A 24,778-nucleotide genomic window follows, 5' to 3' on the forward strand; every position below is an offset into this window, starting at 1 on the left:
CTTGACCTCAAATAAAAATCCATCACTCAGAGGACCATCACTCAACTGTTGACTCACAGCAAGAAAACCTTAGATCAACATAGTCATAACATGATAACTAATAATAACCATTATGGATATTCTAAGTTTATAGTAATATACAGGCCATTTCCCTGGAATGATTTACCACTGACTCAATGATCAGTGATGATAAGGAACCCACCAGGCATAGTTGAACCAACCTTCTGTCAATGTTTCCACCGCAGCTGTGTTTTTGTCTGTGGGGTCTGAGTCAGTCAAGTTATGGCTGTCTCCTTCACCTCCCCCAGACAACAAACATTACTATATGACTGTGACATCACAGACTGTGGGAAGCCCCCACAGCCACACAATAATTATGGTCTGATCCAAAGAGTGCTTTAGTCACAACTTTACCCAATATTTGTTATGGTATATTCTATCATATTTGCCTATATGATAAAATTACTCTGTCAATACTTTCCTTCCCACAGCAATATATTCTGGTGTTAAAATTGCATGCTGAGGAGCAAAACAGTCAGCGATCAAGGGATATGTTTAATTTCCTAACGAAAGATACATTCAACTTGGACAATTCTGCAATCTATATTGAATCTGTTTATGTAAAGTGAAACATTGGCTCTTAATTCATTGTTATGTACAGATCCTCGTATAAGCCTGGAGTGCAGCAGCTGTTGTATGTCTATCTGTTTCTGCAAGTAGATATATGCTATAAGCCGGTAGGCAAATCAGTAGCACAGACTCACACACAGAGATATACCCTCACACACATTCATTCAACCAGCACAGACACCGACACAGACAGAGACACGCACAGGCTCGGACGCAGGCACACACACTCACACACAGTCTTTTCCCAATGACAGCGCACTTAGTCATACACAAGACAGACTAAATGACTTGTGGGTATTCTCTAAGCATCACCTTGGCACTCTCTCTCACTACAGCCATTAGTGTTACATCAACTATCTATATCTAAACAAGAAGTCGTTTTTTGGGGACATGGCCTCAATCAAACTTAGTTAAAAAAACAAAGCCGATTAGAGCATGCCTGCATCCCAAATGATACTCTATTCCCTAGTATTTATTTGTTGAACCTTTATTTAACTGGGCAAGTCAGTTAAGAACTATTTTTTTTATTTACAATGATGGCCTATGAACAGTGGGGTAACTGCCTGGTTCAGGGGCAGAACGACATATTTTTAACTTGTCAGCTCAGGGATTTAATCTAGCAACCTTTCGGTTATTGGTCCAACGCTCTAACCACTAGGCTACCTGCCGCCCCACTTTTGACCGACATAGGGAATAGGGCGCTATTTGGGACAAACTCCATGTAATAGCCTCACAGGCACTAAACAGTTATATTGCTATGCTGTTGAGTGTCATCATTGCATCAGTTGTTTGTTCCTCAAAAAGGTCTGTAAACAGCTTAGCCAGATTGCAGTTCCTATGAGACACAGAGTTAAATGGGCAAATAAACATGCTAGGAGGCAGAGTGAGGGAGAGAAAAACACGCTCCCTGCACAAACACTGCTGTGAGAAACACAAACGCACGCACACACACACACACACACACACACAGACACAGACACACATGGCTGCTCCTCAGTTTACAGTGTAGTCACTAGAGGGCCTGCAGCTGAACTGAACTGTCTCCTGGTGTAGACTAAGATGTGGAAAGAGTGTGTGAACACTACAGCACCAACTTTCAGCAATGTACAGTTCATTTAATACCCCCCCAACCTATTCCAGACGTGCACTTACCTGCCCTGCTCTGCAACTACTCACAGCTCCTGCCTGCTACTGTAACCACTACACCTCAGCCTCAAAGCCTCACAAAACCTAAGGTCCTATACTGTACCCAAGAAGATGGAAATAGAATCAATGCAAACAATAACACTTCCAGTGGTGGAAAAGCACCCAAGAGAGATACCTTAACTGAAAATGACCCAAGTAAAACTGAAAGTCACCCAGTAAAATACTACTTGAGTAAGTCTAAGTATTTGGTTTTAAATATACTTAAGTATCAAAAGTAAAAGTAAAAAATAAATAATTTCAAATTCCTTATATTAAGCAAACCAGACAGCACAATGTTCTTGATTTTTAAATTACGGATAGCCAGGGGCATACTCCAACACTCAGACATACAGTATATAATTTACAAATGCTTCATTTGTGTTTAGTGAGTTCGCTAGACCAGAGAAAGTAGGGTTGCTTTCTTGATAAGTGCGTGAATTTGACCATTTCCCTGTCCTGCTAAGCATTCAAAAATGTAACAAGTACTTTAGGGTGTCTGAAAAGATGTATGGAGTAAAAAGTACATTATTTTCTTTGGGAATGTAGTAAATTAAAACTAAAAGTAGTAAAAATAAAGAAAACCCTAGAATGAGTAGTGTCCAAACTTTTGACTGGTACTGGATACTAGGGTTTTCTTTATTTTTACTATTTTCTACATTGTAGGATAATAGTGAAGACATTGAAACTATGAAATAACACATATGGAATTATGTAGTAACCAGAAAAGTATTTTTTATATTTGAGATTCTTCAAAGTAGCCACCCTTTGCCTTGATGACAGCTTTGCACACTCTTGGAATTCTCTCAACCAGCTTCTCCAACAGGCTTTTCCAACAGTCTTGAAGGAGTTCCCACATATGTTGAGCACTTGTTGGCTGCTTTTCCTTCACTCTGCGGTGCAACTCATCCCAAACCATTTCAATTGGGTTGAGGTCGGGTGATTGTGGAGGCCAGGTCATCTGAGGCATCACTCTCCTTGGTCAAATAGCCCTTACACTGCCTGGAAGTGTGTTTTTGGTCATTGTCCTGTTGAAAAACAAATGATAGCGCAAACCAGATGGGATGGCGTATCGCTGCAGAATGCTGTGGTAGCCATGCTGGTTAAGTGTGCCTTGAATTCTAAATAAATCACTGACAGCGTCACCAGCAAAGCACCCCCACACCCCCTCCTCCTCCATGCTTCATGTGGGAACCACAAATGGAGATCTTCCGTTGACCTACTCTGCGTCTCACAAAGACACATCAGTTGAAACCAAAAATCTCCAATTTGGACTCAGACCAAAGGACAGATTTCATTAAGAAGGAAAGAAATTCATTAAGAAGGAAAGAAATTCTGCAAATTATCTTTTAACAAGGCACACCTGTTAAATGAAATACATTCCAGGTGACTACCTCATGAAGCTCGTTGAGAGAATGCCAAGAGTATGTAAAGCTGTCATCAAGGCAAAGGGTGCCTACTTTGTTTAACACTTTTTTGGTTACCACATGATTCCATTTCATAGTTTCGATGTCTTCACTATTATTCTACAATGTAGAAAAAAATAAAGAAAAACCCTTGAATGTGTACAGTAGGTGTGTCCAAACTTTTGACTGGTACTTTATATACCTAGTGAAGTAAAGATACCCCAAAAACGACTTAAGTAGTACTTTAAAGTACAGTGCCTTCAGGAAGTATGCATACCCCTTGACGTATTCCACTTTTTGTTGTGTTACAGCTTGAATTCAAAATTGATTAAAACAAAATTATTCAACCATCTATCTACACACAATATCCCATAATGACAAAGTATTTAAAAAGTTTTTTAAAATGTTTGCAAATGTATTGATAATTAAATACAGAAATATCTCATTTACATAAATACCCCTGAGTCAGTACATGTTAGAATCACCTTTGGCAGCAATTACAGCTGTGCGTCTTTCTGGGTAAGCCTCTAAGAGCTTTGCACACCTGGACTGTACAATATTTGCATATTATTATTTTTAAAATTCTTCAAGCTCTGTCAAGTTGGTTGTTGATCATTGCTAGACAGCCATTTTCAAGTCTTGCTATAGATTTTCAAGACGATTTAGGTCAAAACTGTAACTCGGCCACTCAGGAACCCTCAATGTCGTATTGGTAAGCAACTCCAGTGTATATTTGACTGTGTGTTTTGGTTATTGTGCTGAAAGGTGCATTTATCTCCAAGTGTCTGTTGGAAAGCAGACTGAACCAGGTTTTCCTTCAGGATTTTGCCTGTGCTTAGCTCTTTTCCGTTTCCTTTTATCCTAAAAAACTCCCTAGTCCTTGCCGATGACAAGCATACCCATAACATGATACAGCCACCACCATGCTTTAACATATGAAGAGTGGTACTCAGTGATGTGTTATGTTGGATTTGCCCAAAATATAACACTTTGTATTCAGAACAAAAACAGGATGCATGTTTTGGAATATTTGTATTCTGTACAGGCATCCTTCCTTTCTGCTGTCATTTAGGTTAGTATTGTGGAGTAATCACAATGTTGTTGAGCCATCCTCAGGTGTCTCCTATCACAGGTATTAAACCATATAACTACTTTAAAGTCACCATTGGCCTCATGGTGAAATCCCTGAGCGGTTTGCTTCCTCTGAGCGGGAAGTTTGCAAGGGAGTTAGGAAGGACGTCTGTAGTGACTGGGTGTATTGATATGTCATCCAAAGTGTAATTAATAACTTCACCATGCTCAAAGGGATATTCAATGCCTGCTTTTTAAAAATATATATATTTTTTAACCTATTTACCAATAGGTGCCCTTTGTGAGGCATTGGAAAACCTCCCTGATCTTTGTGGTTGAATCTGTTTGAAATTCACTGCTCGACTGAGTGACCTCACAGATAATTGTATGTGTGGGTACAGAGATGAGGTAGTCATTCAAATATCATGTTAAACACTATTATTGCACACAGAGTGAGTCCATGCAACTTATTATGTGACTGGTCAAGCACATTTTTACTCCTGAACTTATTTAGGCTTGCCATTAAAAAAAGTTATTTTTATTTTTTTATTTTATTTCACCTTTATTTAACCAGGCAGGCCAGTTGAGAACAAGTTCTCACTTACAACTGCGATCTGGCCAAGATAAAGCAAAGCAGTGCGACAAAAACAACAACCCAGAGTTACACATAAACAAACGTAGTCAATAACACAATAGAAAAATCTTTGTACAATGTGTGCAAATGTAGAAGAGTAGGAAGGTAAGGCAATAAATCAGCCAGCAAAATATTAACAATTTGGAATTAACACTGGAGTGATAGATGTGCAGATGATGATGTGCAAGTAGAGATACTGGGGTGCAAAAGAGCAAGAGGATAAAAAACAATATGGGGACGAGGTAGTTGGGTGTGCTATTTACAGATTGGCTGTGTACAGGTACAGTGATCGGTAAGCTGCTCAGACAGCTGATGCTTAAAGTTAGAGAGGCTATTTTGTAAATGACATCGCCGATGTCAAAGATCGGTAGGATAGTCAGTTTTAAGAGGGTATGTTTGGCAGCATGAGTGAAGTAGGCTTTGTTGCGAAATAGGAAGCCAATTCTAGATTTAATTTTGGATTGGAGATGCTTAATGTGAGTCTGGAAGAAGAGTTTACAGTCTAACCAGACACCTAGGTATTTGAAGTTGTCCACATATTCAGTTGTCCACATAAGTCAGAACCGTCCAGAGTAGTGATGCTAAGCGGGCGGGTGCGGGCAGCAATCGGTTTAAGAGCATGCGTTTAGTTTTACTAGCATTTAAAAGCAGTTGGAGGCCACGGAAGGAGAGTTGAATGGCATTGAAGCACGTCTGGAGGTTATTTAACACAGTGTCCAAAGAAGGGACAGAAGTATACAGAATGGTGTCGTCTGCGTAGAGGTGGATCAGAGAATCACCAGCAGCAAGAGCAACATCATTGATATATACAGAGAAAAGAGTCATCCCAAGAATTGAACCATGTGGCACCCCCATAGAGACTGCTAGATGTTCAGACAACAGGCCCTCCGATTTGACACACTGAACTCTGTCTGAGTAGTAGTTGGTGAACCAGGCGAGGCAGTCACTTGAGTAGCCACGGCTATTGAGTCTGCTGATAAGAATGCGGTGATTGACAGAGTCAAAATCTTGGCCAGGTTGATGAAGACAGCTGCACAGTACTATCTTTTATCGATGGTGGTTATGATAGCGTTTAGGACCTTGAGTGTGGCTGAGGTGCACTCACGACTAGCTCGGAAACCAGATTGCATAGTGGAGAAGGTACGGTGGGATTCGAAATGGTCGGTGACCTGTTTGTTAACTTGGCTTCTGAAGATTTTAGAAGGGCAGGGCAGGATGGATATAGGTCTATAACAGTTTGGGTCTAGAGTGTCTCCCCCTTTGAAGAGATGACCGCTGCAGCTTTCCAGTCTTTGGGGATCTCAGACGATAAGAGAAGTGGAACAGGCTAGTAATAGGGGTTGCAACAATTTCAGCTGATAATTTTAGAAAGAGAGGGTCCAGATTGTCTAGCACAGCTGATTTGTAGGGATCCAGATTTTGCAGCTCTTTCAGAACATCAGCTGTCTGGATTTGGGCGAAGGAGAGGCGGGGGGCTTGGGCAAGTTGCTGCAGGGGGTGCTGAGCTGTTGGCCGGGGTAGCGGTAGCCAGGTGGAAAGCATGGCCAGCCGTAGAAAAATGCTTATTGAAATGATCGATTATCGTAGTAGATCTGTCGGTGGTGACAGTGTTTCCTAGCCTCAGTGCAGTTGGCAGCTGGGAGGAGGTGCTCTTATTCTCCATCAACTTTACAGTGTCCCAAAACATTTTGGAATTAGTGCTACAGGATGCAAATTTCTGTTTGAAAAAGCTGGTCTTAGCTTTCCTAACTGACTCAAGACATTTCAGCTTTTTCTTTTAATTAATTTCAAAACATTCCTAAAAACATAATTCCACTTTGACATTATGGGGTATTGTTTGTAGGCCACTGACACAAAATCTAAATGTAATCCATTTTAAATTCAGGCTGAAACACAACAAAATGTGTAAAAAGTCAAGGGTTGTGAATACTTTATTTACAGTTAATACTGTATTTTTACTTAAGTACTTTACACCACTGAACGCTTCCAATATAATATTTTACAATTTTAATGAATAATTGATGTGAAAGTTTGAATCTGTACTTTAGGTGGTGTTCCTAAAGTATCTATATGTAGTGACAGATGCCTGTGTGCATTATATGGATACATAATCCTTATACAGTACACAATACTGTCTCAGACTGTAAAGTCAGTCTCTGGATTAGAGCAAATGTGAGGGATTGTTATTGTTATTGTTGTTGTGCATATTTTACTCTATTACATTTATTGAGTTGTTAAATGCACTTTAAAATACATTTTAATTTCATAACAGTGAAATATTATGGAGTACACCCATATGATACTGAAAATTGACCCTTGAACTATCACAAACTGTCTTACTCTAAAAGCACATTATGTCGACTGCACATTAGAGGAACACACACTCTCAGTTCAAATGCCATGAAAATAACATAATATGACCTGGTGCTTTTTTCAATATCATGTAAAATTTAGGGTGTTTTTGATTATCTATTTTTCCGTCTACCTCAAAATGTGTGCATCTGACCCGCAGCAAAGCAATAGTCTGAAAGCAGCACCATGGCACTGTTTTGACTCCCCCCAAAAAAAAAACACAGCCAGGATTAACTTTCATATTGAACATCATAATCCGCCCCATACCAGACCACACCCTTATCCGAAGGTCACAACATCTAACAATGGTACACACTGAGTCTACATTCCACATTACAATGCACAGAGAGAGAGAGAGATAGGAATCCATATGGATAGATAGGCTATACTACCTCATGAGTATCAGTAGCTTCTGGGCTGGACGGTTGCCAGCGACAGTGTGAGAATCCAGGCCATCCTAGCGTCTGGCTGAGCCTCTATGTGCTATCCATGACTGCCTTGTGTTCCTCCCGGCTTCTTTCCCTTCAGTTGTTCTCCTTCACTTTTTACTCCACTCGTCTGAAGACCAGTGTGCCCAGGCAAGGGAACTGGTTGACAGGGTCCAGACTCCTCCGTTGTATCCCTCTTCTCCTTCTCCACCAAAAAGCAGTTTAAAAAAATGTTTTAAGTGTTCGCTCTTCTGGCTACTTACCATGCAGATCCCTCTTTAAGCTTTTGCTCTCCCTCTCCTTGCTCACAATCCTTCTCGCTCTCTTTCTCTCCCTCTGCTACTGTTGGGGTAGTGCACTCTCTCCTATTCTTTCTATCCTCCCTCTCCTCTCTCTTTGTCGGTCTCTAATAGTTTAGTGTTGCATATTAACACCTGCTTATAGAAAGAGAGGGAGAGAGGAGTGAGCTAGCAGTCATCTGTTTGAGTGAAAAATATTTCCTCTCTGTGAGTATGTGTGAGAGTGTGTCTGTCTGTGTGTGTGTGTGTGTGTGTGCATGCATGCATGGGTCGGATTCTCGTGTGTCAACAAAAATGTACTGCAAGTGGATAGCAGGCAGGTAGGAGGGGGAAAGGGGTGGGAAGTAGACAGTGTGTGTGCTCAGGCATGTGTGTGTGTGTGTGTGTGTGTGTGTGTGTGTGTGTGCGTGCGTGCGTGTGTGTGTGTAATTAAGTAGGTAGAAAAATATCAGTTTGCAGAAAGAAAGTATCTACAAGACATGCTTGAACTCCTTGGCTTCTACCTCTCTAGCACTGTAACTCCCTAATTAAACATTTAAAAAACAACAGTTAACACTGACGTGTTTTGAAGTTGACTTTCTGAGTTTTATTTTCATGATGTCTAACAATTAACCAGAAATCAATCATATAGATTCTGTCTCTAGTTGGCAGTTGATGTGCTTTCATAACTACTCAATATTGTACATTCAATCTTACAATAGCAACTTGTTTGTGGATAAATGACAAGTTGACACTTTTCAATCAACACATCAACTGAATACCATTGGGTGGTGTTATGGGTTCTCACTCCCTGCCTTTGAGTGCTTCCCTGCTCTGTTAAGTGTGGTGTTGAGGTATAAGGGGAGAACTATTAGTACAGTGTCTCTGTCCTAAATAGCACCTTATTGCCTACATCGTGCATGACTTTTGACAAGTAGTGTAGTGTACTACAGTATATAGAATATGGTGCCATTTGGGACACACAGTGTCTGGTGGAGGCTGTGTCCACGTTGCATACCTGCCTCCACTAGTTGACATGTACTAGCGCACACTTCCTGCAGGCTGAATGGCAAAGGAACACACTCACAGCAATCATAACAATCAAAACATGAACGCTACAGCAGTAGAGAGAGAGGGCGAGAGAGAGAGCGAAAAGAGACAGGGCGAGAGAGAGAGTTGCCCAAGGCAATAGGAATATTTTGGAAGGGTGCGTAGGAGAAGAGGGAAAGGAGGGAGAGAAATCATTAACAGAACACCTGTCTCTCTCTGACTCCTAATAAATCAGAGGGGTTTCATCTGTCTGGATTTCTCATTTTCTGAGGGGGTCATGTTTCCGAGCGAGTGGGGAGGAAGGGAGGAGGAGATTTTTTGGTAAGATAAGTTCTCCGGCATTTCGAAATTTGAGAACATATTTGAGATTTTATTTGACAACGGCAGTATCTAGCACTTTGAAAATGTATTTGGAGGATCAAAAATGTCAAATTCATCCAACCAAGCAGATGTTGTAGCTAGCGGGTGCAGTGAAATGCTTATGTTAGTAGCACCTAACAATGCAGTGAAATATCAAACAGGCACACAAATAATTCATTTCAAAACCCCAAAAAACGGAAAGAACAACAAGAAATCAAGAAATGTCGGAACGAATCCAATTAACAACGAAAATAGCACTGTAACAGTAATCCAAATGCAATCTATAAGTACAGTGTATACATTGGATGAATTTACACAAGATATACTAGAAATTATATATAGAGCAGTAGAAATATTAGTGTGACCTATGTCAAGAATCCAACATAGAAATAAATATGCGGTGTATATAAACAGTGTAACTAAAATTCAATGTACAATAGTATAAATACTACAATGAGCTATGTCAAGAATACAATATGTACTGTAAGTACACAGTACAAAACCACGTAGGAAAATGGATAGAATTGCAAGAAATTAGCTTCCAGAAATGAGTCCGGAATATAAATAATATTGTATATGTGTCTGTGAATGATGTGTATAGACATTATGGACAGTATGTGAATATAAATGTGTGTACAGCAGTAGTTATATAGGATGAGCCATTACTAAAATACAGTATATATATATATAAAGTAATTAAAACAGTATGTAAACATTATTAATATTGAAATGCAAAACAGTTCGCACAAAACAGGTAACACATGCAGGAGGACTTCAATCCTATGATAGTACAGCAGTAACTCTTATACCAACAAGATAAACAAGATATGTTTCGGGTTTTATCTCCATACAAATATAGTGTAGTGATAGTATAGAAAAGCAGGACCAGTTTCACATATGTAAATATTTATGTATACCTACACACAACAGAGCAGGCTGTCTGAAGAAAAGTGTAGACAACATTACTGTTTGAGTAAATCAAGCTTGTCCTTTTAACACAGTGAGAGCATTACAAATCCTCAGAGTTGAAGGAGGTCAAGTCATCTGCTAATAGTCAAGTAAAAAAAATTGGAATAATACAAACCCACTATCACATACTGAAAACCAGGTGGTGGCCTTCTGGCCAATAATACCAGCAAAAAGCCACTGTAGGTGCCAGGTTTTGTCCCAGCCCAGCAGTAACAAATATTATTAAACTAATCAAAGTTTTAATGAAAAGTTGGTCATTGAATCAGATGTGTTACAGCTTGGCTAAAACAAATACCTGCAACCACACCGGCCCTTTGCGGATAAGTCATCCCTTCCGGAAACAAACCTAGAGACTGACCATAGACAACAGACGGAGAGCAACAGGGAAACAAATCCATTGATGGGGCCCGAAATGCAAAGGAATCTCTTATCTCCCTCTACCCCTCCTCTCCATCTGTTCTGCTTCTCTTGGTGCAGAAGTTCAGCACTACCGTTCTAACTCATGTTGCCAAAGGACGCGTTGCTTGCTTCGAGGCATACAGTACAGTTGAGTTTGTTCAGGGAGAAAATGAGGAAGGAGAGACAACATGAGTACAGCTTTGGTTAGAACAACTGTAGAGAACACTGAAGCACACAAGAGCAAACATACATATAGCAAACTTCATATCAGAATATTACATACACTGAGTGAACAAAACATTAAGAACACCTTCCTAATACTGAGTTGCACAGCTCCCTTTTGCCCTCAGAACAGCCTCAATTCGTTGGGTCATGGACTCTACAAGGTGATGAAAGCTTTCCACAGGGATGCTGGTCCATGTTGACTCGAATGCTTCCCACAATTGTGTCAAGTTTACTGGATGTTCTTTGGGTGGTGGAACATTCTTGACAAGCATGGCAAACTGTTGAGTGTGAAAAACCCAGCAGTGTTGCAGTTCTTGACACAAACTGGTGCGCCTGGCATCTACTACCATACCCCGTTCAAAGGCACTTAAATATTTGTCTTGCCCATTCCCCCTCTGGATGGTACACATACACAATCCATGTCTCAATTGTCTCAAGGCTTAAAAATCCTTCTTTAACCTCTTCTCCCATTAATCTACACTGATTGAAGTGGATTTAACATGTGACATCAATAAGTGGATTTAACATGTGGATCATAGCTTTCACCTGTATTCACCTAGTCAGTCTAAAAAGCAGGTGTTCATAATGTTTCGTACACTCAGTTTATATACCTAATAGAAACACAACAGACTGCAGGAGTGAGATTGTCTACTCACCCCATCCAAGACCTTCACGACAAGAAACACAACGACCAAAACGGCATGGTCAGAACACAGGGAAGCACACACACCACCACACAACTGACACGACCACAAAGAGAAACAATGGTTGAGAAAGCACCAGTCTTGTGCTGATGGGATGCGGCGAGAGAGAGAGACTACATATTCCAGGGGAAGAGCGTTATGGATGCATTAACTTAGGTTCATGTTTTATGGGTTAGGCTTTGAGCACTTGAGCATTTCTGTGGCCATATTATGACCATTGTAGTCCAGTCTTTAAACATTGCGTGTGGTTAGCCATTGCTTATGTGTGTGTATGTGTGCGTGTGTGCGTGTACGCACATGTTCGTGCACAACTAGGTTGTCAACTCGGCAGACAACAGAATCTGAATTGTATTTTATTTTATTGAGTATGAATGACAGAGCAACCAGGCTAGCCATTGGTGGGGGGCATTGAGTCAAGCCTTTGGTGGGGGGGCATTTAAAAGGCTATAAAGTCTGCAATTAATTTATGAAGACCAAATTGGTTTCAGTGATAGTGTAATATGTAACTTAATAACAGCATCTTTAGATAATTTCAGTCAAGCAGTTACTTCAACATGTCTCCTGTTTTTACCACCCATAATACTCCAGGAAATTTACAGTGGATTCAATGAGCGTCCTGAGTCCCAAATGGAACCCTATTCCAAATATAGTGCACTACTTTTGACCAGAGCCCTATGGATGCCCTGGTCAAAAGTAGTGCACTATGTAGGGAATAGGGAGCCATTTGGGACTTACACCGAGTCATCAATTCATATCCTTAATGACTTACTGTACGTCTGTATAATTTCATATGAACAGGAGCCCTAGCTAATGAGTAGCCACAGGTATAATATTTAACATGGATAACACACTCCCTAATGAGGTAATGGGTGTTTTACTATTGGCACTGTATCAAACAATGGAGTGAGGTGAGTGAACACATAAGAGCCTGTGTCCCCCAATAGTTTTAATATGCTTTCTCTCCTTGTCTCCTTCCCCTCAAGAGGCTTTCTCTCAAATCAAACTTTATTTGTCACATGCCCAGAATACAACATGTGTAGATATTACCGTGAAATGCTTACTTAAACAGTGCAGTTCAAGAAAGAGTTAAGAAAATATTTACAAAATAAACTGAAGTAAACAAGAATGAAAAGTAACAATAAAAAAAAAACAATAACGAGGCTATATACAGCGGGTACCGGTACCGAGTCAATGTGAGGGGGTACAGGTTAGTCGAGGTAATTTGTACATGTCGGTAGGGGTGAAGTGACTCTGCATAGATAATAAACAGTGTGTGTGTGTGTGTGGGGGGGTCCGGTGGCCATTTGATTAATTGTTCAGCAGTCTTATGGCTTGGGGCAGAAGCAGTTAAGGAGTCTTTTGGTCCTAGACTTGGCGCTCCGGTACTGCTTGACTTTGGTGACTGGGGTCTTTGACCACTTTTGGGTCTTTCCTCTGACAGTATGTATATAGGTCCTGGATGGCAGGAAGCTTGGCCCCAGTGATGTACTGGGCCACACGCGCTACCCTCTGTAGCGCCTGACGGTCAGATGCTGAACAGTTGCCTTACCAGGCGGTGATGCAACCGGTCAGGATGCTCTCGATGGTGCAGCTGTAGAGCTTTTTGAGGATCTTGGGACCCATGCCAATTCTCTTCAAGTCTCCTGAGTTGGAAAAGGTGTTGTCGTGCCCTCTTCACGACTGACTTGGTGTGTTTGGACCATGATAGTTCGTTGGTGATGTGGACACCAAGGAACTTGAAACTCTCGACCCGCTCCACTACAGCCCCATCGATGTTAATGGGGGCCGAACAGGCCCGCCTTTTCCTGTAGTCCACGATCAGCTCTCCTGATGACCATTGATTTGAAAGGCCTTGGACAGGTTAAAATGGCAAGGTGGTGGAAACCCATTAAGTGTACGTTTATCACCGGTCATGATGGAAAGGAGACAAACCAGGAAGCCTTTTAAGGGATCCAGGACATATCAAAGAGTCATAACAAGCAGATGACTTTGCATTGCTTCTTTGGTAGGTCAATGATACAGCATGAAAGTGGAGGTGGGGCCAATGGTGGCTTGCAATGTGTGTGTGAGTGTGCCTGTCTGTGTTTTGTGCATTTATTTACCCAGGAAAGTCATGACAAATTACAACACATTCTCTTTTGCAATAACGACCTGACCGACCTGACCAGCACAATGATTCCGTGCAGCAAAGCAGTGTGTGTGTGGTGAGGGTGTGTGAGCATCGCTGTGTTCCACTAACCTTGGCTGGAGGCCGAACCTCGATGACTCACCAACAGGGCCTCCTGGTTGTCTGCCAGGGCCTGCTTGGCCAGGTAGCGCTCCCTCTTCACCTTCAGCCCCAGAGACTCAGGGACGTCCGGCACCATCCAGTCTATCGCTCGCAGGACAATGAACACCACATGCTGAAGAGAGGGAGGGAGGGAAAAATAGCACACATTAGCGGTGACAGGAAGGTAGAGAATAGAGAGAGAGAGACAGAGAGAGACAGATGGAAAAGAGGGCCGAGGGTGAAATTACAGAGAAACCTCAGTGGAAGTAGAGGGATTCTGAGAAGAGCAGTATCAACAGAGTTAAGGTGATAAAATATTAAAGAGTAAAATAGCATGTGAGGATGGAGAGTCAAAGATTAGTAGGGAGCAAGCAAGCTTCAAATGATCAAAGGTACACAATAACATACACAGGTAGTAGATAAGAGGGTAAGAACAGGACAAGACAAGTAATGAATAGAAAGGTGGGCATGGCAGGCAGGCAGGCAGGCAGGCAGGCAGGCAGGCAGGCAGGCAGGCAGGCAGGCAGGCAGGCAGGCAGACAGACAGACAGACAGACAGACAGACAGACAGACAGACAGACAGACAGACAGACAGACAGATCCTTGCGTACCTCAAAAGCGATGATGAAGCCTAACCTCACAGCCAGGAGTTCCCAGTAAATCAGAGTGTAATTTCCATTGTTGTCCCTAAAGGCTTTATATCTACAGACAACAGAACACACAGTCAGGGTAAGAACAACAGATCAGGGTTGCCAACATCAATTGTGCCCTCTACTGGACAGACTTGGGCATGACATTTAAAACATGCTAAAACAGGAGAATTCGACTTTCATGGAGTTTTGGTATAAAAATGCTTATAGCATTTGTTAGCAGTTGGCTAGTTTAAAGGTGTCATGATGTTGGCCTGTTGGGGGAGGTTAATGACCCCCATAAATACCTTTCCCCTTTTCCCTCTCTCTACAGGGCTCCGGGCAGCCGAGCGGAAATGGAGGAAAACTCGCCTCCCTGCGGACCTGGCATCCTTTCACTCCCTCCTCTCTACATTTTCCTCCTCTGTCTCTGCTGCTAAAGCCATTTTCTACCACTCTAAATTCCAAGCATCTGCCTCTAACCCTAGGAAGCTCTTTGCCACCTTCTCCTCCTCCTCCCTGAATCCTCCTCCCCCTCCCCCTCCTCCCTCTCTGCAGATGACTTCGTCAACCATTTTGAAAAGAAGGTCGACGACATCCGATCCTCGTTTGCTAAGTCAAACGGCACCGCTGGTTCTGCTCACACTGCCCTACCCTGTGCTCTGACCTCTTTCTCCCCTCTCTCTCCAGATGAAATCTCGCGTCTTGTGACAGTATCTGGTGTGACCACCATTTGCCTCATGTAGTGTGACACATCTCCTCCGCATAGAGTTGATCAGGCTGTTGATTGTGGCCTGTGGAATGTTGTCCCACTCCTCATCAATGGCTGTTGTTCACTTCGATCCAGAGCATCCCAAACATGCTCAATGGGTTACATGTCTGGTGAGTATGCAGGCCATGGAAGAACTGGGACATTATCAGCTTCCAGGAATTGTGTACAGATATGGGGCCGTGCATTATCATGCTGAAACATGGAAGTGATAGCGGTGGATGAATGGCACGACAATGGGCCTTAGGATCTCGTCACGGTATCTCCGTGCATTCAAATTGCCATTGATAAAATGCAATTGTGTTTGTCGTCCGTAGCTTATGCCTGCCCAAACTATAACCGCACTCTGTTCACAACGTAGACATCAGCAAACTGATCGCCCACACGACGCCATACACGCCATCTGCCCGGTATAGTTGAAACCAGGATTCATTTGTGAAGAGCACACTTCTCCAGCGTGTCAGTGGCAGTCAAAGGTGAGCATTTGCCCACAGAAGTCGGTTACGACACCAAATAGCAGTCAGGTCAAGTGGTGGTGAGGACAACGAGCATGCAGATGAACTTCCCTGAAACGGTTTCTGACAGTTTGTGCAGAAATTCTTCAGTTGTGCAAACCCAAGGTTTTATCTCATTTTGTCTGTCATAGTTGAAGTGTATCTATGATGAAAATTACAGGCCTCTCTCATCTTTTTCAGTGGGAGAACTTGCACAATTGGTGGCTGACTAAATACTTTTTTTGCCCCACTGTATATACATATACACATATATATATATATATATACTCACATATATATACACACATATATATATATATACATATATATGGCACGTTGTGTTAGCACGTTGTGTTAGCTAATCCAGGCGTATAATTTTAAAAGACTAATTGATCATTAGAAAACCCTTTTGCAATTATGTTAGCACAGCTGAAAACGGTGGTTCTGATTAAAGAAGCAATAATACTGGCCTTCTTTAGACTAGTGAGTATCTGGAGCATCAGCAGTTGTGGGTTCGATTACAGGCTCAAAATGGCCAGAAACAAATACCTTTCTTCTGAAACTTGTGAGTCTATTCTTGTTCTGAGAAATGAAGGCTATTCCATGCAAGAAATTGCCAAGAACCTGAAGACCTTGTACAACGCTGTGTGCTACTCCCTTCACAGAACAGCGCAAACTGGCTCTAACCAGAATAGAAAGAGGAGTGGGAGGCCCCGGTGCACAACTGAGCAAGAGGACAAGTACATTAGAGTGTCTAGTTTGAGAAACAGACGCCTCACAAGTCCTCAACTAGAAGCTTCATTAAATAGTACCCGCAAAACACCAGTCTCAACATCAATAGTGAAAAGGCAACTCTGGGATGCTGGCCTTCTAGGTTGTCACCTGGAATGCATTTAAATTATCAGGTGTGCATTGTTAAAAGTTCATTTGTCGAATTTCTTTCCTTCTTAATGCATTTGAGCCAATCAGTTGTGTTGTGACAAGGTAGGGTTGGTATACAGAAGATAGCCCTATTTGATAAAATAGCAAGTCAATATTATGGCAAGAACAACTCAAATAAGCAATGCGAAACGACAATCCACCATTACTTTAAGACATGAAGGTCAGTCAATGCAGAACATTTCAAGAACTTTAAACGTTTCTTCAAGTGCAGTCGCAAAAACAATCATGTGCTATGATGAAACAAGCTCTCATGAGGCCTGTTACAGGATAGGAAGACCCAGATTTACCTCTGCTGCAGAGGATAAGTTTATTAGAGTTACCAGCCTCAGAAATGGGCAATTAACTGCACCTCAGATTGCAGCCCAAATAAATGCTTCACAGAGTTCAAGTAACAGACACATCTCAACATCAACTGTTCAGAGGAGACTGCATGAATCAGGCCTTCATGGTCAAATTGCTGCAAAGAAACCACTACTAAAGGACACCAATAAGAAGAAGAAACTTGCTTGGGCCAAGAAACATGAGCAATGTACTTTAGACCGGTGGAAATCTGTCCTCTGGTCTGATGAGTCAAAATGGGAGATTTTTGGTTCCATCTGACATGTCTTTGTGAGACGCAGAGTAGGTGAATGGATGATCTCCGCATGTGTGGTTCCCACCTTGAAGCATGGAGGAGGAGGTGTGATGGTGTGGAGGTGCTTTGCCAATGACACTCTCTTGTGATTTATTTGGATATCAAGGCACACTTAAACAGAATGGCTACCACAGCATTCTGCAGTGATACGCCATCCCATCTGGTTTGCACTTAGTGGGACTATAATTTGTTTTTTAACAGGACAATGACCCAAAACACACCTCCGGGCTGTTTAAGGGATATTTGACCGAGAAGGAGAGTGCTGCAACAGATGACCTGGCCTCCACAATCACACTCGCAAGGTGGGGATGTATTTGGGTACACAGACCCGCAAGCCACTGTGGCCCCTCATGATGAGCTCAGATTTTTTTGTGGCCCCCACCCCATCAAAAATGCCCATCCCCAACTTAATTGCAAAAATCTCGCACTATCCCTTTAACAACACCAAAATGTGGATTGCAGTCACTCCTTTTCCATAGACTGCTGCCAAGCGATGGAATCACATATCTAAACATGTCATTTCACTGAACCATGCCTTTAAGTATGTACAACAGCTATACTATATCTACTATATTATGTTCCAGTGTGTATTTATGATCACAGTTACCTGCACATGGGATGGCTGGTGTAGCTGGGAGGAGCATAGGCCAGAGTGAAATTAACATATCCGTTCAGATCGTTGTCAAACTTGTACTGGTAGAGCAGTCGTGGTAAGAAATCCGACGTGAAGGCGATCAAGAAAGCCTGAAAGGGGTAGTATGACATACACAATTATTTTATGGTACAGTAAATTAAAATGAACACAAATGATAAAAACTCGACATAATAATATTAGAATCCTTTTAATATACTGCTTAAAGTGACATTACAAAATCAAAGTTTATCAGATGTTTTCAGACCAGGTGTTTAAAAATAAATAAATACAGCACACGGGTAATGACTCACGTTGACGATGACGGACAGGTGCGACAGGGCCTCCAGGATGTTAAACCACACGCCGATGTTCTGAGCGCGCTCGGCCACAGGCCGCCGGTACTCACACACAAACTTGTGGGCGTCCAGGCGCACCTCGGCCCAGTTGTTGAGTAGGGCAAAGAGCGGTGCCAGGGGGAACGCAGCCACGAAGATTGTGATAAAGCCAAACTGGAGCACTGTGGACGAATGGAGAAGGTCATAAGTTAGCAACTCTACTGAGGAAGTCGAGGGATAAGGGTGGGGGGAGTTGACAGGAGGGATTTTTCTTTATTCTTATGATAATATAAGAAAGTAATGCATTGACAATACACCAACAATATCCACTTGAAAGAACAAAAAAGTCATGCACCATTGATACAGCAAGATTCACACATTTTTATGTATGCAAACCGATTTGTGTTTGTTCTTTGTTTGTTTGTGTCCCGGAACGGTGAGTTCTACTAACTTGATGGATTTACACTTTATGTAATTCATTAACTTTTAGCCTTCAAGTATTGTATTTGCATGTATGCAATAAAAATCCACTGAATCCATAAGGAATATATTCTGAGAGTCTCAGAGTGTGGTTGTTGTCTTACCGATCTCGAGGTACTCCTCAAACAGGCCCTCGCACTCCACCAGCTGATAGTCCTCCTCCCACCGCCGAGGCTCCTGGGAGTTCTGCGTTCCCCGCACCTTATTCAGCGCCCTCTTCTGTTGCCATGCCTTCACCTTACTAAGGAGAGGAGGAAAGGAGGAGAGGGAGGAGAAGAGAGGAGAGAATGAGCAAGGGTGTAAAAACAATTTAAATAGAGAGAGCATTTCTCAGCACCACCACAATGGCTCATTTGCTGGCTGGGCCAATACTGCAGTACAGTATACTACAGGCTGACCTCAATCATCAGGTGAATTGTGTTTCTTCCGACACATTGGTGCGGCTTGCTTCCAGGTTAAGTGGGCGGGTGTTAAGAAGCGTAGTTTGGCGTGTCATGTTTCGGAGGACGCATGACTCGACCTTCGCCTCCCGAGCCCGTTTGGGGAACTGTAGCGATGAGACAAGATTGAAATTGGGGAGAAAAAGGGGTTCAAATGAATTTTTAAGCCGAATTAGGTCAAAACTGTAACTCGGCCACTCAGGAATATTTACTGTCTTCTTAGTAAGTAACACCAGCGTAGATTTGGCTTTGTGTTTTAGGTTACTGTCTTGCTAAATGGTGAATTCATCTCCCAGTGTTTGGTGGAACTTTGGCAGAACTTACTTTAGTGCCTTGTTGCAAACAGGATGCGTGTTTTGCAATGTTGTTGATCCATCCTCAGTTTAATCCTATCACAGCCATTAAACTCTGTAATTGTTTTAAAGTCAACATTGGCCTCATGGTGAAATCCCTGAGCAGTTTGCTTCCTCCCCGGCAACGGAGTTAGAAAGGACGCCTGCATATTTGTAGTGACTGGGTGTATTGATAAACCATCCAAAGGGTAATTAATAACTTCACCATGCTCAAAGGGACATTAATTGTCTGCTTTAAAAAAAATAGACCTATCTACCAATAGGTGCCTTTCTTTGCGAGACATTGGAAAACCTCCCTGGTGTTTGTGGCTGAATCTGTACTTGAAAATCACTGCTCAACTGATGGACCTTACAGATAATTGTATGTCTGGGGTACAGAGATGTAGTGTTGGATTCTAACTTGAAATATACTTATTCCTGTCACCATATTATAACTTATTGATTACGTTTAAGGGTGAATAGTAACTTTTTGTATGGAAAGTTACTGGGTGAGACAAGAGGCAATTTTCCAAAACATCTTAATGTTGAATTTTAAATTCCTAAGGAAGGAGGTAAAGAGCAACAATCTAGTCAGTTCCTGATAAGGCAGGCCGGTTTCGGGGAAATTAGTACCAGGAGGGATGTGGTACTCAACTCAAGATAAGGTCAACAGTTGAAGAGAGAAGAAACCTCTGGGAGGGGGGCCAGAGAGGCCCGCTATAACAACCCTTTATCTACAGTCCACACACACTTACATGCCCATGACAATACCAATGAGAGGAACAGAGTGTTCGTTCTTGCCTAGTAACATAGACAGATTTCTATCCTAGTCATATAAGGTGACTCCGCCTAGTCAGAAAGTATGAATATACAGTATGCTTGTGTGACTTGTATGTGTCTCTGCAACTATAGCACCTAGTGGGTTGAATAAACTTGGTTTGAGCTTTTTCTTGTCATCTGTTTGAGATTTTACTCTATTTGTTCAGAACAGAAGGAATTCAAAAATCATGTTAAACAGTATTATTGCACACAGAGTGAGTCCATGCAACTTATTAAGTGACTTGTTAAGCAAATATTTACTCCTGAACTTATTTATACTTGCCATAACAAAGCTGTTGAATACATATTGGCTCAAGACAGTTCAGCTTTCCATTTTGAATTAATTTGTAAAAATGTCTAACAACATAATACCATTTTGACATTATAGGATATTGTGCTTAGGTCAGTGACAAAAACATCTAAATGTAATCCATTTTAAATTCAGGCTGTAACACAACCTAATATGGAAAAAGTAAAGGTGTGTGAATGGACAACAAAAGGGTTGGCTAAAGCAAAGCAGATCGTGCTCCCAAAAACATAATACTTTCATGGCCAAAAAGTTATACAAAGGATGACATAGTCATAACTTCCAAATGTTCACTGAGTCATGGATTGATGTCAATAGTAGACTAATGGAAAATTTGACATAAAGCTGCAGTATGTAACTTTTTGGGTGGCGTGATCAAATTAACATAGAAATGTGTGTTATAGATCTGTCTTTCGCATTGAACACAAGTCTAAGAAGCGCTTGATCTGTTCTATGTATAGATCAATGATGAAACTCTGAGCGCAGCCCTATCCAGAAATCTGGCAATGGCTTCTGATTAAATTCAGTTTTCACAGAACCGCTTGTTGCAATTTCGATAAGACTCTCTTATTCAGATATCGGTAAGTGGACTGGACGCAGGACATGAAAGGGATAACGAATCCAGTTGTTTGTGTCATCCGTTTCTGGAAAGTACCTGCGTAATTGCGCACCCAGCTCACTCAGGTGCTTCGATATATCACATTTGACATTGTCCGTGAGCTTGAGTTAATTTGCACACAAAAAATCATACAATGATGGAAAGACCTGTGTGTTGTCCTTGTTAATGCAGACAGAAAAGAGCTCCAACTTCTTAATCATAGCCTCAATTTCGTCCCGCACATTGAATATAGTTGCGGAGAGTCCCTGTAGTAATCCTAGATTCAGATCATTCAGGCGAGAAAAAACATCACCCATATGGGCAGGTCATGTGAGAAACCCGTCATCATGCAAGCGGTCAGACAAGTGAAACTTATGGTCAGTAAAGAAAACTTTAAGCTTGTCTCTCAATTAAAAAAAGAAAGAGAAAAAAAACCTCACCCAAATGTATAGCTCCGTTGGAAAATATGAATGGACTGTTTGAAAATGTGAAGAAAATCATTTAAAAAAAAATGTGAATCACATTTGTATTTGGCGAACCTTTGACAGCCTTGCACTGCTCTACACTATACTTGCTTGTTTTGTCACATAAACTGAAATTAATAGAATTATTAAGTGATTTCTACATAGTTCATCTTTAAGTGGAAGTTAGGATTCGCCCCAGAGGTAGAAGTAGGATAGTCAGGAAGGAAACATACGGGATAACAAACTCCTGAACATTGCTGATGAGCTGTTTCCCCACCATGATGATGAAGAGCTGCTCAGCCAGTTCAATGAGACAACCCCCTGGACCACACTGAAACACACACACGCGCAAAGTAGAGACACACAGAAATGCATAACATCAATATACTGGTACACACTTACATCAGGTAACATGAAAATGTCTGTATGAGAACATGGCTCTTTGTATGCAAAATGGGTTGTAATTTCTGAAAACTTACATCTTCATTTCTCATGCCAAGCAAGGTACCATAGTGTCCAGGATAACCCACAAACCTGCCAATAGAATAGGGTTTTCAAACCAGCCAGATACCTGTTGCATCATCTAACAATAAACACTACCTTCTATTCTCACCTTCCCTTGAAGAATGCCACATAGAAGGGGGAGGAGTAGAAGTTGACAAACTGGAATACAAACACCTTGAAGGTAAATGCATCTTCGTACTGGGTCTGTGTTCTGTGCATCTCTGTCCAAACATCCCAAAACAAACAAATCAAACAATAAAAAAAAATCTTTAAACAAATATGAATCCATGAAAGTAAGAGAAAAAACTTTGAGGGTAATATTATGCATTAAATGTACTTTACCGGTATCCAAATACATATGCTGTACTGTAATGACACCACCACTTTCAATATACTACTTGGTGCTTAAATGGTCTTCACGCTTATCTGATAGACAATGTTTTTTATTTTAGGCCACTGTGATTGATGTAGACACTTAATCTAAGTCCAAGGAAGTGGATTTCCCTGTGGGTAGATGTATTACGTGGAAGTGTATTGGCTGAAGCAGAGGGGGAGGTGTCTGAGGGTCATGTTCTTACCCCATTTAGTGAGCTGCAGTGCCAACGCAGTATAGACCTGCCCCATCAGCAGAATCAGGGCCAGATTCACCATACTGCTGGAGATATTAGCAATGTTCCCTGCCTGAGGGATCACACGCACGCACGCACGCACGCACACACGCACACACACACACACACACACACACACAGAGAGAAAACCTAAGCTAATGTATCCAAGATTATGTATCTCTCCAAGCTAATGTACAGCATCTCCTAGCATTAGCTAAATGCAGGATGTCAGCCATTATCAGGTGTTTTGAAGGGTATTCTGACCCAGTGTCAGCAGCTGTATTTATCAGAGCAGAGTATTGTACTGTACCTGAGTGCGCAGCACAAAACTGCCTGTGCGGTACATCATCACACTCACTATTCCACGGTACATAATCACTGACACCAGGAAAATCATAACCACACACAGCTAGGGACAGGGGTAGAAAGAAAAAAGAGGAGTGAGGAGAATACGACAATTATTAGTCCAACTACACCTTATTTACACACTGTCTCAAACGCAGTACACTAAAATGGCATCCTTTCTTGGCCTTTTCCTGATCAGTAGGGTATGACGTTTTGCCAACTCGTTTAGTCATTGAAGCGCTTTGAGATCCTTTGAAAAGCTCTATAACAGTTCAAATAATAATAATAATAATTGTCATGTCAGTGACAGATCTGGGACCTGGCTACCCCTGACGTACTCCGCCACGTAAAAGACCATAGAACAAAGGACACAAAGAGAGTAAAACTGAGTGTCTTACCATGATGACGATGACCATAGAGCCAGTGAGCATGCGAGACAGCCGGGCCCTCTCTGGGAAGTAGGGCTCTTTCACTCCCGTCACTGGGTTGTACTCTATAGAAGGAGCCATGGCCGCAAACTCAGGCCGCGGACGCTCCTAGGTACACACACAAACCAATGGGGGACATATGTTCGGTGGTGAAAGTACTTAAGTAGTTTTTTTTGGTATCTATACTTTACTACTTATATTTTTGCCAACTTTTACTTTTAGTCCTCTATATTCCCAAAGAAAATAATGTACTTTTGACTGCATACATTTTCCCTGACACAAAAGTACTCGTTACATTTAGAATGCTTAGCAGGACAGGGAAATGGTCCAATTCACGCACTTGTCAAGAGAACATCCCTGGTTATCCCTACTATCTCTGATATGGCGGACTCACTAAACTCAAATGTTTCATTTGTAAATAATGTCGGAGTGTGCCCCTGGCTATCCGTAAATAAAATTAAAAATGAAAAAATCATGCCGTTTGTTTAATATAAGGAATGTGAAATGATTTATACTTTTGGTTCCTAAGTATATTGTAGCAATTGCATTTACTTTTGATACTTAAGTATATTTGAAAACAAACACTTTTAGACTTTGACTGAAGTACATACAGTACACTGAACAAAAATAAAACACAAGCATTTCAAAGATTTAACTGAGTTGCAGTTCATATAAGGAAATCTGTCAATTGAAATAAATTCATTAGGCCCTAATCTATGGATTTCACATGACTGGGAATACAGATATGCATCTGCTCGTCACAGATATAAAAAAAAAAAAAAAAAAGTAGAGGCGTGGATCAGAAAACCAGTCAGTATCTGGCGTGACCTCCATTTCTCTCATGCAGCTCGACATCTGCATTGCATACAGTTGATCAGGCAGTTGATTGTGGCCTGTGGAATGTTGTCTCACTCCTCTTCAATGGCTTATTTCTGGATAATGGTGGGAACTAGAACACGCTGTCGTACTTTGTCGATCCAAGGTATCCCAAACATGCTCAATGGGTGACACGTCTGATGAGTATGGAGGCCAACAACTGGCACATTTTCAGCTTTCAGG

At 41.6% G+C, this 24,778-nt stretch overlaps 2 protein-coding genes across 4 annotated transcripts in view; both read right to left on the minus strand.

Moving 5' to 3' along the window:
• LOC118360945 (rho guanine nucleotide exchange factor 19-like) overlaps positions 1–9,241 on the minus strand; it is a 34,473-nt gene extending 25,232 nt beyond the window's left edge. The window contains exon 1 of the mRNA XM_035740541.2: positions 7,668–9,241. The gene's annotated coding sequence lies outside the window, so the exon portion shown is untranslated. The remainder of the gene's footprint in view (positions 1–7,667) is intronic.
• A 139-nt stretch (positions 9,242–9,380) lies between these two features.
• The window catches only part of ano11 (anoctamin 11), a 43,992-nt gene continuing 28,594 nt past the window's right edge, over positions 9,381–24,778 (minus strand). The window contains exons 13-24 of one of the 3 annotated variants that reach the window (XM_035740547.2): positions 23,690–23,827; positions 23,257–23,355; positions 22,917–23,019; positions 22,448–22,559; positions 22,314–22,368; positions 22,068–22,165; positions 18,979–19,115; positions 18,371–18,576; positions 18,033–18,169; positions 14,569–14,659; positions 13,959–14,090; positions 9,381–10,887 (exon numbers count right to left, since the gene is read on the minus strand). In XM_035740547.2, coding sequence (XP_035596440.1) covers positions 10,861–10,887; positions 13,959–14,090; positions 14,569–14,659; positions 18,033–18,169; positions 18,371–18,576; positions 18,979–19,115; positions 22,068–22,165; positions 22,314–22,368; positions 22,448–22,559; positions 22,917–23,019; positions 23,257–23,355; positions 23,690–23,827 — 1,335 coding nt within the window. In that variant the 3' untranslated portion in view covers positions 9,381–10,860. Of the gene's footprint in view, positions 13,540–13,927; positions 14,091–14,568; positions 14,660–18,032; positions 18,170–18,370; positions 18,577–18,978; positions 19,116–22,067; positions 22,166–22,313; positions 22,369–22,447; positions 22,560–22,916; positions 23,020–23,256; positions 23,356–23,689; positions 23,828–24,778 lie in introns of all 3 variants that reach the window. The other 2 variants (XM_035740546.2, XM_035740544.2) reach the window with 2 other exon arrangements.

Source organism: Oncorhynchus keta, chromosome 28 (assembly GCF_023373465.1).
Source record: "Oncorhynchus keta strain PuntledgeMale-10-30-2019 chromosome 28, Oket_V2, whole genome shotgun sequence".
Lineage (NCBI taxonomy): Eukaryota > Metazoa > Chordata > Actinopteri > Salmoniformes > Salmonidae > Oncorhynchus > Oncorhynchus keta.